Source organism: Thermobia domestica, chromosome 2, assembly GCF_964235325.1.
Source record: "Thermobia domestica chromosome 2, izTheDome1.hap1.1, whole genome shotgun sequence".
NCBI lineage: Eukaryota > Metazoa > Arthropoda > Insecta > Zygentoma > Lepismatidae > Thermobia > Thermobia domestica.
In genome coordinates this window covers 27,327,492-27,341,508 of record NC_137455.1, presented here as the reverse complement: position 1 = coordinate 27,341,508, position 14,017 = coordinate 27,327,492, and the positions used below count along the sequence as shown (strand labels likewise).

At 36.9% G+C, this 14,017-nt stretch overlaps 1 protein-coding gene across 1 annotated transcript in view; it reads left to right on the top strand.

Annotated features, from left to right (window-relative positions):
* The first annotated feature begins 1,954 nt into the window (after positions 1-1,954).
* LOC145671296 (dipeptidase 1-like) overlaps positions 1,955-14,017 on the top strand; it is a 408,614-nt gene continuing 396,551 nt past the window's right edge. Inside the window, exon 1 of the mRNA XM_081740265.1 lies at positions 1,955-2,344. Within this exon, the coding sequence (XP_081596391.1) occupies positions 2,321-2,344 (24 nt within the window). The 5' untranslated portion in view covers positions 1,955-2,320. The remainder of the gene's footprint in view (positions 2,345-14,017) is intronic.

Below are 14,017 nucleotides of genomic sequence, written 5' to 3'. Positions count from 1 at the left end.
TTTCATATTCATTTACATAGGGAGTAATGAGAATGAGAAATGAGGAGAATTCTTACCCATCAGATGATCGCAGGTAATGTGTCTTGTTGAACCGTTAAAAAAAAAAAATCCAAACCTCAGTTTTCACATTGTGCACCCGGCGATTCGTACTTAATAAATGATTAGTTGGCGAATGGTGGAGGCGGTTGGCGATATGTAACATCCCATCCTCAGGACATCCACAGGATTTTTTCTAAGGGTAGCTGCGCAAAAGACCGATTGTAAGACAGTTAAAGGACCACCACTTTCATAGTCAAGAATACACGCACACATATATTTACACTCTTCGATACACGCGTGTAGACAGTACATCACTCACTTATACATATATTATTAGCTACAATAAACAAACTATAGTAACAGACCCGCAGCCAGAGGGAGCTAGGGAGGACTGACCCCCATAAACTTTTCGTGGCCCCTCCAGACCTCAATACAAAATTCTAAGTATTATTAATTCAAAACACACAAATTAGATATTTGTAAGAGAACTTTTAATGACTTGGCCCCCCTAACACATTCATGGTCCCTCCAAACCTCTGTGACTGGTTGCAGACCTGTATAGTACTATAGTATTTAATATAAATATTTTAAATTCTATAGAGTGTGAGTAAGCAAATTATTGTACTCTCACATGTACTTCCAAGAATTGAACAACTTCGGAAAATCCAAGGGCGCAACTGCTCCCACATACCTTCCCCATACGATTGACCATGCCCATACTCAGTTATAATCACGAGCAGTAACGTACCCAGAAATTTTTGTTGAGGGGGATCCACTCTTTAGGAGGTCCAATATTACAAACCACTTCTGCACCCTATATTTTTATAAAAAGAAATGATACAACTATATTGTTTTTATAAGATAAAGAGTACAGATGCAATGTAAGATCAAATTTTCATGCTACAAGTATAGTTTTATTGAAATGAAATGAAATGAAACCTTTAAGTTTTACGTCCCACGTTATGCCGGCTAGGCTAAAGGAGATGATGATGATGATGAGAAACTAGTGAAATGGTGGAATGAAGAAATTGGGAGGAAACGGGAGAATCCTCCTAGCTGACGCGAGCTAGGATAGAAACAAGGACCCCTTCAGCAGAGGTGAACACTTTACCACTGAGTCACCGCGGCCCCTGTCTTTCATCGTTAAAATGTTATGTACTTCCTTAATAATAATAATAATAATAATAATAATAATAATAATAATAATAATAATAATAATAATAATAATAATAATAATAATAATAATAATAATAATAATAATAATACACTTTTTACATTCAGTTAACTATATTATTATAATTTATCATTCATTTATTAGCACAGAACCAATTGTTGTGAGCTAGGCAGCCAATATAACACACAAATAAGGTAACAACGGTACTGAGGGGGAAATTCTCGGTCGCCAATATGCTTTAAACCCTTGTTCTCCCCTAATACGGGCGGGAAACATTAGCAGTGTGTTTATATGCTCTATTTTTCTTCAATGTAGAAGAGCACTAAATTTATTTTTGTTATGAAAGTTGTATGTGGTAAGGAAGACAGAGTTGCATATACACATTGAAAGTTCCTATTACATTTAGTTCTATAAGATCTTAAAATATTGCTAAAGAAACTTTTCCTTACAACCAAGCATTCTATTTTCCGTTCGCGAGAGGAGACGCGAGAATCAAGGGAGCGTCGGTTTGAAATGTTTAGTGTTGCTATTGGTACTAATGCATAAAAGTTTAATGCAACAATACATCTTGCTTTACGGGTTAAGAGAAGGAAGCTGAAGAGAAAAAATGTATAACAATCACTTCAGCAGAAAGAGAGATATATCGTTTAGAATGTTTGCTTTGTTAATAAATCAACACACTGCGCATGTGCAGAAGCGGCGTGTAGTATCCAACGGCATTCAGTATTAAGCGAACTGTCCTGGTGTACACATCGCGGGGTTTTGCTAGCTGGCGTGATTTTTTGCCGACGCGAGAAAACGAGCGGGATTTCCCGCGCACGTTTCTTTTCCGCCCTGGCGGTTGTAAACCGTAATCCCCCGTTCATCCAGGGGGAGGAGGCGGAAGTACTTCTAGAACTAGCTGCATGGGCGCCCCCCTCCGACAGCGACGAGGATGACAATTGCCCCCAGGCTAGCGGCGTGTTGGAGGATGAAAAAGGGGTGGAAAATGATCCGACGAGAAAAAAACCACCTGACGATTGCGAGAAGGAGGAACTCGATTTGGATGTTATTGAAAGAGTTACGGAATGCACTTCAGCTGCCCCCTCCCCGCCGTCGGCGCTCGAGATGGAAACTTCTTGGGAGTTTCAGGTAAGGAGTTTAATGTGCTTTCTATGTTACTAAATTTTCCCCACTTTTTTTTTTTTAATCTAGTATCCATTATATTTTTCCCTCCCTTTAGATACATCTTATTTTGCACTTCCTTATATCCTTGATGTAATCAACAGTTGTTTTGTTGCTAGAAGAGAAAAAAATTATATCCTCAGGCCAAATGAATGAGAAGCTTCATGAAAGTGTGGGTTAATGGAAGCCTAAGTGGAAAAAATGAAATGCAATCTTTAAGTTTTACGTCCCACGGTTAAGCCGGTTAAGCTAAAGGAGACGGTGATTATGAGAAATGAATGAAATGGTGGAATGAAGAAAGTGGGATGAAACGGGAGAACCCCGAGAAAACCCACGAGCACGGTGTTTGTCCACCACAAAGTCCACACGGCGCGATCTGGGATCGAACCAGGGACCCCAAGGACCGGAGGTGAGCCTAAGTGGAATGCAAACGTGGGAGTTAATGGGGCAATCTCAAGAAAACACATTAACACGATGTTGTCAGCCTGGGATTGATCCAGGAGCAACATGCAGTGGTGGATCTAGGTCGGGACCGAGGGTGACTAGTCCCCCAGTTTTTTTGACTGACACAAATAATTTAAGCTACTATTTATATATTTTTGAAAGTATATAGAAAACTCATGACTACCTATCATAGTCTGGATTTTGGCTGGCCTCCCTAGTTTGTTACTTCTAGATCCGCCACTGATTACATATGCAGGAAATGAGAGGTCTATCACTGAACAGTACCCTCTTTTAATCTGAAATTTAACATTCTTTGCCAATACAGTTGCTAAATGTGTTATAAATCTACAGTTTAACATGAAATACAAATTTGATGTGATCGAACCTTGAATGGAGTCCATGTATCCTTACCAAGTAGTAGTAAAATGGTTAGTATACATGACTTTGGCACGGGAGATCCGGGTTCGAATCCCTGTAGGAATTCATATGATTCGAATCCCACGTTGTTGAAAGGGACATTCAACTTTAATTCATCTGTCCTTCCAAAGAAGATAATGAGGCTCATATTCCTTTTCTAATCTATTGTATAGTAAAAGCTAATATTATATAATGCTCTTGAAAGTTTTGGTGGCCATATAGCTTCCAGTTGTGCAATGTGTGGTCAACACATTAAATTTAATCCAATTATTTACCTTTCAATACTAGCGTTCTCTTCAGAATAATTTTAAGATTCTGAGTCACTACTGGAAACTATATGTGGCTCAACCAGAGACCTCGCTTGCTAGAGACATATTTTCTAAACATTAGACTACACCGTAGCAAAATGCTAATTATACAATCAATAATTATCTGTTTGTTTGGTAGTTATATGGGATGCATATCTATGTAAAACCCCACCCACATTTGCTTACAGTGGGAATTGAATCAAGTGTATCACATCAAAGGTGATTTTAAAAAAAAACTAAATTTTCCATGTGTTAATTATGACTTTCCAGTTTGAAGAATTGAGTTCGTAATCTTCAAGTTCCTATTACGTAGGTACTGGTTAAGATGTTACACGTTAGTCTTTATTTACAAAAAATATCTAACTTTAGCATTGATTCCTGTAATGTTTCTGACCACGTAAGTTCTATTTTAATAGCTTAAATAGTTATATAAGTTACTAACTTAAATAATATTTAAATAAGTTATTAAAATAACTTATAATTATTTAATAACTTAAATAATTATAATTCTCATGTTATGTATGTACTTTTCTAAGATATGATACTTCAGTGATAGTAAGGAATTTTTTTACGGGAGAGTAGTAGTTCGATCCAATGTTGCACCAAAGAACCTCGTGTTTGTATTCTTGCATTTACTTTAATTTTCATATTCCAGTTTCATCATCATTGACGTCAATTTCACATTCGTCTCCTGTAGCAAATAACAGAAAAAATTAAAAGAAGACCTAATTAATTAATTAAAGAAGACGAGAATTAATTGAAGACCTCGGTGCATGAAGGGGACAGCTCCAATTTCACAGTTGTTCAGGACTGAAATAAAATATTGTTAAAAATCTCCTTATTGTATTTTCGAGGCTGTAATCTTTCGTAAAGAAAGATTTTACCCCTATAATAGCACCTTTCTTTACAAAAATATTACAGACAGGAAAATACATTAAGTTCATTTTTATCAATATGTTGTTTCAATTCAGTCCTGAACAAATGTAAAATTGGAGATGTCCCCTTTTTGCACCGAACTCTTCAACTTACCATTTCATTTAATTAATGTGATATTTTAAGCTTAAGAGAGCCAAGAAGTGGATACACTAGAATAGTTTAAAAGTTTCGATTCAACATGGATCTCAAGCACTTTTCATTAAGGATATGTCTGGTTTATGATTTATTTCCTTCAAATGACACAATAGTTCAATACAAAGAAGAGATATATTGAGCGACTCGGTGGAAGACAATGTTATGTTACATTTCTTAAGTTTCTAGTAAAGTGGAAAAGAATCACATGTAATGTAATATAATGACACATTCTAAATAATCTTCCCTTGTCATCTGTAACTACACCTGTACATTTCCGAAATTAGACTACCTACATACTTTTCAGTGGTCTAATCCCAACCTACTCCATTTTAATAACTCAATCCATCCAAAACTGGCGCTTACTATTGCTTTTCCCGAACCCGCTCATATATTAATGCAGCTGTACCGATGGAAGTCACATGTGGATATTAAAATGTGTAATTTATTATAAAAATAACTGATTTCCTTACGGAATTTTTGGTTATTAATATAAAACACTACAACTCTAATATGCCCATGAAGTTCCATCCGTACGGCCATGGTGGCCCATAAGGGAAGGCAAAATGCGACAAATGATGAGGTCCTGGAATTTTAAGGAGCATGTGATGACTTTTTTGTTTGTTAAGTTTTAGTTCAATTGGATTTTTTAAATTTGAAATTTACGGCTTCTACAAATCATCCTAACTTTTTAAAAGATGGAATTAAATAAAATAACAATATAAAAAATATGGGTCCACAGACTTTCTGAACACTCTTTGATAATAAGAAAAAATAGTCCATTGAAAATACGGGAATTCAGCGACTTTTCAATTGAAGCATTTCCTCCGAATAATTCTGTGTGGCACATTTTACAGAATATGATTGATATATACTGAAAAGGTTCGTGTCTCCATTCTAAAAGTTATGGCACTAGTATTCGGGCATCTGGGCAAAACATTGTTGCATATGAACCATATTTTTTTCCTTGTTTTTTGTCGGTTTCATTCAGATCTAGAAGGTAAAAACTTAGGGGCAGCCAGAACTCAGACTGTGATAGGTACCCCTTGAGTTTACTGTAAACTTTCAAAAATAGATAATAGTGTTGGCATAAATAATAGTTTAAATTATTTCTGTCACTAAAAAAGCTAAGAGGGCCTACCCCCTCCGACCCCGGGATAAATACGCCACTGGTTTCATTGAAATGTGCCATGCAATTTATTCGGGAGAATGATTCAATTAATATTTGACTATTTTCGTTGAAGAAAAAAGTTAGCAAAAGTGAGAGGCCATAAAAGTATCTTGAGCTACTTGAAATCTATGCTGCACTGGGTACAGCTACAATAACGTATATGTCATTAACGTAACTGAAGTATTGTGGCATTCTTTCTCTTAACAAATATCCTTCATTTACCAAGGATATGTAATAGAAAGTCTTTATTACTCATTTTACATCAAAAGTTCTGAATCCACACTAGATGCTTTCATTTCTACCCTTCTTAAGAGATATAACTGTCTCCAAGAAAAGTTTTCCTGTGTGATACTCCCTAATTTAAGGGATATAAGTTTTAATCTCAAGCTACTATTTATGTTGTTCTTCTTTCCCCAGTGGGACAATTTTTAGAGAAGAAACTGGCCGAGAAAAGAAGCAAAACTTCGAAACAAAGTCAAGGAAACAGAATTTATTTAATGAACATAACATATAAACGAATAACATATTTTTAAAAATCCAAATTGGGAAACCATCAAGACCTGGGCACATCTACTAAGGAAATGAAATGAAATCTTAAAGTTTAACGTCCAACGATTATGCTGGCTAGGATAAGTGAAATGATGATTAAAGCAAAAGAATGATAATTTGGTAGAATGAGAAAGTGCAAGGAAATGGGAGTGCACCGAGAAAACACGAGCACAATGGCAAATCCACTAAGAAAACGAGAATCCGTTTCGTCTCCGTTCTGTCTCCATTTCGTCCTGGAGTCGAAAAGAAAGTCAAGAATTAGGATTTAGGATTTTAGATTTCTGGGCATTCGGCAACTATGGCCTTTTTGACCGTCACGTTTGAGGGATGACGTCCCTGGTGTGAATGAGGAAAATCCAGGAAAACCTCATTCAGGGTGGCTGGCCTGAAAAAGCGTGTTACACAGTTTTTCGACCGAGTGCCCCCACCGGGAACCGAAACCGGGATCGCTAGCACCGAAGGCGAGAGCGTTAGCGACTACGCTTCGCGGGCTATCAAAATCAAGAATTACTTGATGAATCAGTATCAATTTTTGCCAGGATTATAAGGCAAAAGTTAAGAAAGAATTTCATTCATGAAAGTGATATTCTAAGTGAAAGCGCGATAGAAATCCATCATTTTCCAGTTTTAACGTTGATTTAAAAGCAAACACTTCAGTATATGGCTACAAACGCTTTCCCGCAATCGATTAAGCGCCTCAAATACACATTACATTTCCAATCCTAAAATTCGTATGAAAGCAACTGTTTCTCACTTTTTTTTCCTCATTTTTACCCAGTATTGAAAACTAAAGTGTTAATATTTTTAATGCTGTTTGAGATTTCAATAGAGACGAAATCGAACATAAAAGAAAAGAAAGGAGATTTAAGTTTTCTATATCTTTTCTTGTTTTAAGGAAATATGGGTTAGAAATCTTCAACCAACTCCGATTAACTCTCTACTTAAACCGGAAATGATAAACATCCAGCATAGACCTAATATCCGGTTTCACTGTTGATCTATGTAGAGCTAATATGATAAGACATAGCGAGAAGTGTTTTCTAAAAAATAATTTAGCATTATAAGAAAAGTTTATACATAATTTATTACAACCTGGTACCTTTAACCCACTATTGAAACAGGAAGTAGCAGAACTCAAGCACTTCCGGCTTTGACGTTGATCATTATCGGGTGAAAACGGTAATAGATAGCGAGAAGCGTTTCTCTGCAATCAATTCGGCATCTGAAGAATCTATTCTATCTCCATTTTAATATCTCTATTAAAAGCGAAAGTACTAGAAATACACAGCTACAAATCTAGAAGGTAAAAACTGTGGTGTTTGAGAGCAGCTAGAATCCAGATATAAATAATAGCTTTAGTTATTTTACTCACTCGACAAACTGGAGGGGCTAGGACTCTCTGGCCGCGGTTTAGATCCGCCACTGGAAATATACAACTGGTTTTGGTTTCAGTATTAATAGAAAAATATCACGTCACAGAAACCAAGCTGCCATCCAAGGTGATCACGTGACAGTACTTGTTTCTTATATTGACAATATTATATAAAACTTATCAGTCTAATGATATCCTGTAAATAAAGTATTTTCCTCCTCAAAATAAGGAGTGTAATTGGGAACCTCCGGTAGATTCTTAGCTGTAGACGTCCAATATTATAATAAAAAAGATTTAGAACTGTTGTCTTCAGTTTCAGTAAGTGGTTAACGTTACGGTGGTGGCGACGAAAGAAGCCTAATCTCGAATATCTGACTCTTATTAGTTTCTACAGAAAAAAACATTTTGCTATTGGTTACCATTTTGCTTTATGCATATCAGAGATTGAAACATTGAACTACAGATTTCTAAGAACGTCCAGTTCCAACGTCAAGATTTAAGCCAAGCTTAAATCTGTCATTGGGATACTAAAATTCGTATCTCCGTATCTCGCTATCTTTTCTCCCTATTTTTACTCAATACTAAAAAACGGGGAGTATTTTTCTGCTCCTAAAGTGGGATTATTTTTCTGCTTCTGAAGTGGGAGTATTTTTCTACTATTTGACATTTCGAAGACGAATTTGAGCAGGGATTGAACACATCCTTGAAAGAGTACTTTCATTAAAAAGAAAAAAATAAGATGTCTATTTCCTTTTCTGCTTTAAGGGGGATGTGAATTGATACGGGAAGTTGTAGAACTGTGAAACCAATTCAGATTTCAGTAGAGCGGTAAAGGCAAAGAAGGAATTACTCTTGAGATGTTGAATCAATATCACAAAACCGTTTAACGTTTATCCTGTACCGAAACTCCTCTATTGCGACTAACAAAAACACCCAAAATAACAAATTTCTACCATTTCTAGATTGCAATGGTGGGATAAGGAAAGGAAATATTACCTATTCTTGGAATGATGAGACCGTATCAGATTAACCATTTATTGCGCTCTATTAAGAGTTGTTTTTCCTCTGTTGACGGTCATCAGACAGATGAACTTTCGATCATGGCTGGTGTGTAAATTCTCCTCTGTAAATTCCTATACTTACGCTAGAATACTTGGTAAAAAATAAACAAAATTTATTTATTTAAATAGTGTACTTAATTAGTATTCTTTCTTTAAAAAATGAACTAAAGTTAAATCTTTATAGCATATCAACACAGGTATAATCTCTATAGGTGAATTAGAAAGTCCTGAGCCCGAAGTGACTTACCAACGTCTAACGCATAATATTTTAGCTAGATACTGGAAATTCGGATAGTGTAGGGGGGCACCCGGAAAGTTTTGTTGGGAGGGGTCTAGGGTTTGAGGAGGCCCAATAATAGAACATACTATGTCTATGTAGTATCGAATATGTGTTAATCTACATCAGGAAAAAAACTATATTAAACACTAAGCAGGGGCGATCTCCAAGGGCGCCGACTTCTCCGTAACTTTGGGGGGGAGCATTCATAAAAAATACATATATGAATACATATAACAATAAAAAAATACATATTCATAAAATACATGGGGTCCCACATGAGCTTTGGGGGGCCCGTCCCCCCGGCTCCCCAGGATCGGCGCTCTTGGCGATCTCACGGGTGTCCACCGGGTCTAAAACCCGTCCAAAACTTCCTATCTCAGAATGCATTTGTACCCTTTCTCCATAAAACTATATTTGTTTAACAGCGAAATGATTGATGTAGCATGAACATTTGATCTCACACTTCATCTGTACGCTTTCTCTTATACAAAACATTCTAGTTCTATCATTATTTTCTGAAAATATAGGTGCAAGTATTATACAATTACAGTACTTATATTATTTTAAGGGGTCCAGAATAGTACCCGTTCAATAGTACGTTGACGTAGTGCCTTTTAGTATTGGACCCCCCCCCCTCCGGGTGCGCACGTGGTACTGACATCTACGTATGTTCTCACGAAAAATAATAAAATTCGATTCTTTTTATCAGACGAAAGTAGTACGAATGATGGGTAAGGTGAAATTTCTAGTCTATTTCAAGTATTTCTATGCTAAACAAGTTGTTTTATTGAGTATGTGTACAAATGTATGTCAAGTTAGAAGTTTTGGGGGCCTGGACTTTTTCCACCCCACTGTTACTGCGCCTCTGGGTAGTCCACGGGATTTCATGATGTAAGATACCACTAGAGAAGGCTTTTTTTTTTTCAAAATGGAGAATGAAGAGGGAGGGGTATGTTTTCTAGTTATTATACTAAGTTGTCCACTTCTCCGAAACTCTTAAGGTAAGAGACCGGACTTTTCATCTAAAATTATTTAAAGACGTATTTCAGTCTTTTTTTTTTTTTTTTTTAAGAATGAACTAAAAACTGGGTGGGAATGTTTTGTTAAAATGGCCACACGAGACGTTCGAATTTTTAAAATTAAAAATGATATGTTTGTCCATTCGCCATATATGGTCTTTGAATCCCGTCATGTATGAGAGATAACGTCCTTCGATGATCACACTTCCCGGTGTACGTATGGAAGGAAGAAAGAAACAGGAAATGAAAAAAAACAGCGTGAGACATTTATATTAGGTACACAGGTTTGGGGTATTCGTCCCGGTATTCGTCAGGTACGAATGGGTTACACAGGTTTGGGGGCGCGGTGGCTCAGTGGTAGAGCGTTCACCTCCGGTGCTTGGAGTCCCTCGTTCGATCCCAGCTCGCGCCGTATGGACTTTGTGGTGGACAAAAACCGTGCTCGTGGGTTTTCTCGGGGTTCCTCCGTTTCCTCCCACTTTCTTCATTCCACCATTTCATTCATTTCTCATCATCACCGTCTCCTTTAGCCTAACTGGCATAACCGTGGGACCTAAATCCTAATGATTTCATTTCATTTTTTTTCACTCAAGGTAACCGGTCTAAAGAGGATTTTATGCCTTTCCGACTGAGTGTCCCTATCGGAAATCGAGTGGGTGGCATGGTGGCTCAGTGGTAGAGCGCTTTCATTTGGTGTGTGCGGTTTCTGTGGGTATTCTTGAAGTATTCCCGTTTCGTTCCACATTATCATTCCATTAATTTGCCTTAATCATCCGTCTCCATTTGCCTAACCGTGGGACGTTAAACTGAATGATATTAATATGGATGAATAAGAATATGGAGTCAAAATATTTACTAGTATTCGATGGTGAAAGTGCAAAAGCTCGTATCTTCACTTTTTATGGAATTTTAAATTTTGGTTGCATTCAATTTCCCACATATGAATCTACGTGTGTGCAACAAAAACTCAATTTAAATACACCTCTGGTGCTTGGGGTCCCGGGTTCGATTCCAGCCTCCGCCAAGTGAACTTTGTGGTGTACAAACACCGTGTGCGTGGGTATTCTCGGGGTTCTCCCGTTTCCTCCCACTTTCTTCATTCCACCATTTCATTCATTACTCATCATCACCGTCTCCTTTAGCCTAACCGGCATAACCGTGGGATGTAAAACTCGAAGATTTCATTTCATTTTTTCAATTTAAAAAAAAACGTGAAAAAAAAACTTTTAAAACCTCGTATCGCATAAAATATAATGTAAAAGCAGAACGGTTTATTTGCTAAGCTCCCTCGTGGCTAAGCGGTTAGCGTACGTGCCTTTGGCGTGGGAGACCCGGGTTCGATTCCCGGCGGGAGCTCATCTGGTTCGGATTCCACGTTAATCAGTAGGTCCACGTCTCATATAGCCTCGCTGCTGAAAGGGTCGCTAAACTAAAATCAACTCAACGGTTTATTTGCTCTCCTGAAAAGTTTGGTTTTCGAGGTTTTGCACTTTCGCCATCGATATCGTAGACATCTAACGTTGCACAATGTCGAAATATATCTCCAAGTATAATGTAACGAGATAGGGAAATGTTCCAAAATGAATTTTGTAGCTAAGCAGTTAAATTTCGTTTAAACAGTTTCTCCGTACTCGCCAAGAAATAAATTCTTTACTCACAGTTCGGTCCTGTAATGCCTGTTAAGTAAACCTGGTATTTCTAAACAGTACTTCGTGACTGCCTAGTGACTTGATTCTCATGGAATCTGCGAAACAGAACTTAGAAATTCCCTGAAATTATATTTATCCATAGAGATATCGTAAGTATGATGAGAATTCCGAGAGGACAATAAACTTTATGGTACCTTTAATGGTACACTATAATGAGAAACACAAATGTGTAATTGGTTGTTTGGAGGGCACCCGAAGAAAATTTTCTAGGAGGGGTCATCTCCATGGTTGCTATATTAGTCTGGTATTTAATATACGTGGTTTGCTATATTACGTATATATTTTCCTGAGCCAAGGGGGTCTGGGCTCTACCCTTCTCCCCTTTAGGCGCCCATGAGTTCTGTAAGTATTTTATTCTATGAGAGAAGTGCTTTTTCAGCTCTGGTACTCTTGCCTCACATGCTATCGGAAATTTTCTTTTTTTCTAAACCAGGAGATTCTCTATGTTGAGATCAGTTGAATCGTTTAGAACAAGAAGACAAAGAACCGGAAAAGAGTTTTCGGGGAACAATGGAGCTGCGCTCTTTTCAAACTAGCATAACATAAGCCCCATTATCGTGTACGAGAACTCATTCACAGGAGAAGCGTTGAATATAGTGTTCACACTTGAACTGGCTATTTTCCTATATGAACCCTATTGTAAGTTCTAGTGACCGCAAATAGCGTCCGCCCTTGCTCACTCACTGCTCTAACCGTCCTCTGCTGTGCTTATTGCCTGCCTTCGTTTGCAATGAGTTGGAAAAGAAATCCCATTGTGCAAGCACAGCTAGCAATAATGGGAAAAGAGCAAATAAGAGTTTTTAAGATGTTAGGAGATTATTTCGTTAAACAGCACACTATATATATGGTTATTATACGCTGAGACCCCCATATACTTATTCTGCATATTAATAAAAATTCTCTACAGAAAAATGTTTATCAAAATAAACTAATATGTAGTGATGAAAATGTATCTTTATAGGTGTCTCTGCTTTTAATATTAGTGAAAATTAATACAGTTGGGTAAGGTTTGCGCGAAAGATCTTTATATGTAGAGGTAATGCAAACAAACGCTGTAAGCTTTTGACAATTGTTTGAATATCAGTAAATTGAATTGTATCAGTTATACACAATTCGAATTATTAGGCATAATCCGGATGTACCTTACTATACTCATACTTTACAATGTCTATGTTGACTTAGCTAACATGGAAATATTAATATGACCTAGTCCTAGCTGCAATATGGTAAAATATCACTTTCATTTGTCGTTGAGAACCTTAGAATGAAAATAAAAACTCGTTTAAACTTCGGAGCCCTATTCAAATACCTTGACAACAATAACTAATTGTCTTAGTTGTTGAAACTGCAGGAAGTTGTAAACTAACACAGCAAGTCTACGCACAATAGTTGATTAAGAAAGGATCATTACTATGCATTGCTTACCTTATTTGATCATCTGAAGGGTTGTAGAAAATACATTTAGTTACAATTTTAATAAACTGTAGAAAATGCTGGCATATGTCGGCCTGAGGGGGCCAAGCATTTCTTACAAAAGAAATGTAAATTTTCTTTTAAATATTGCATAATTTTAGTTAGGTAAGGTTAGTTTAGGTTAGTTTAGGTAAGGTTAGGTTAATTATTTCAATGTAATTTATGTCTTTCCTTAGCTTCACGGTTTGATTTTATTGACTACAGCTTCCAAGAAATTGTGCTCTCGACCTGAGCTGGACCAGTATTTTTTTTAAAGAAAAAACTTTATTTAAAAAAATAGTGCTTAATTTTGTTTAGGTAACGTTAGGTTAGGTGAGGTTAGCTTTGTTATTTCAATGTGACCTATGTTTGTACTTACCTTCACGGTTAGTACAGATTCACCGCTGCTTCCAAGAATTTATGTACTATATCGTTCTCTTTTGTTGAGCATCTGAATAGATACTCCGCCAAATATCCTTCCATATTGTACTTTTCTCTTCCCGAATACCGGAATAGAGTACTTGACCCAACACCACCTGTTTTCAATTGATTTTGTGTGCACCGAAAGCTTATCACCTTTTAATTCCTTTCGTACAACTCATCACTCTGTTTTACAGACAAATTCAATTGAATGATTTACTTGAAGGTGCCTGCAACCCTTGTCATTTAAGCAGTCAAACGCTTTCCAGCAGCCCGATATTATTGTGGTTCCCGATAGAATTTTAAAAATGGCTAGAAGAGTGTCTTTAACCAGTGGCGTATTTACGATTTTGTTTCGGGATGGGCTTTG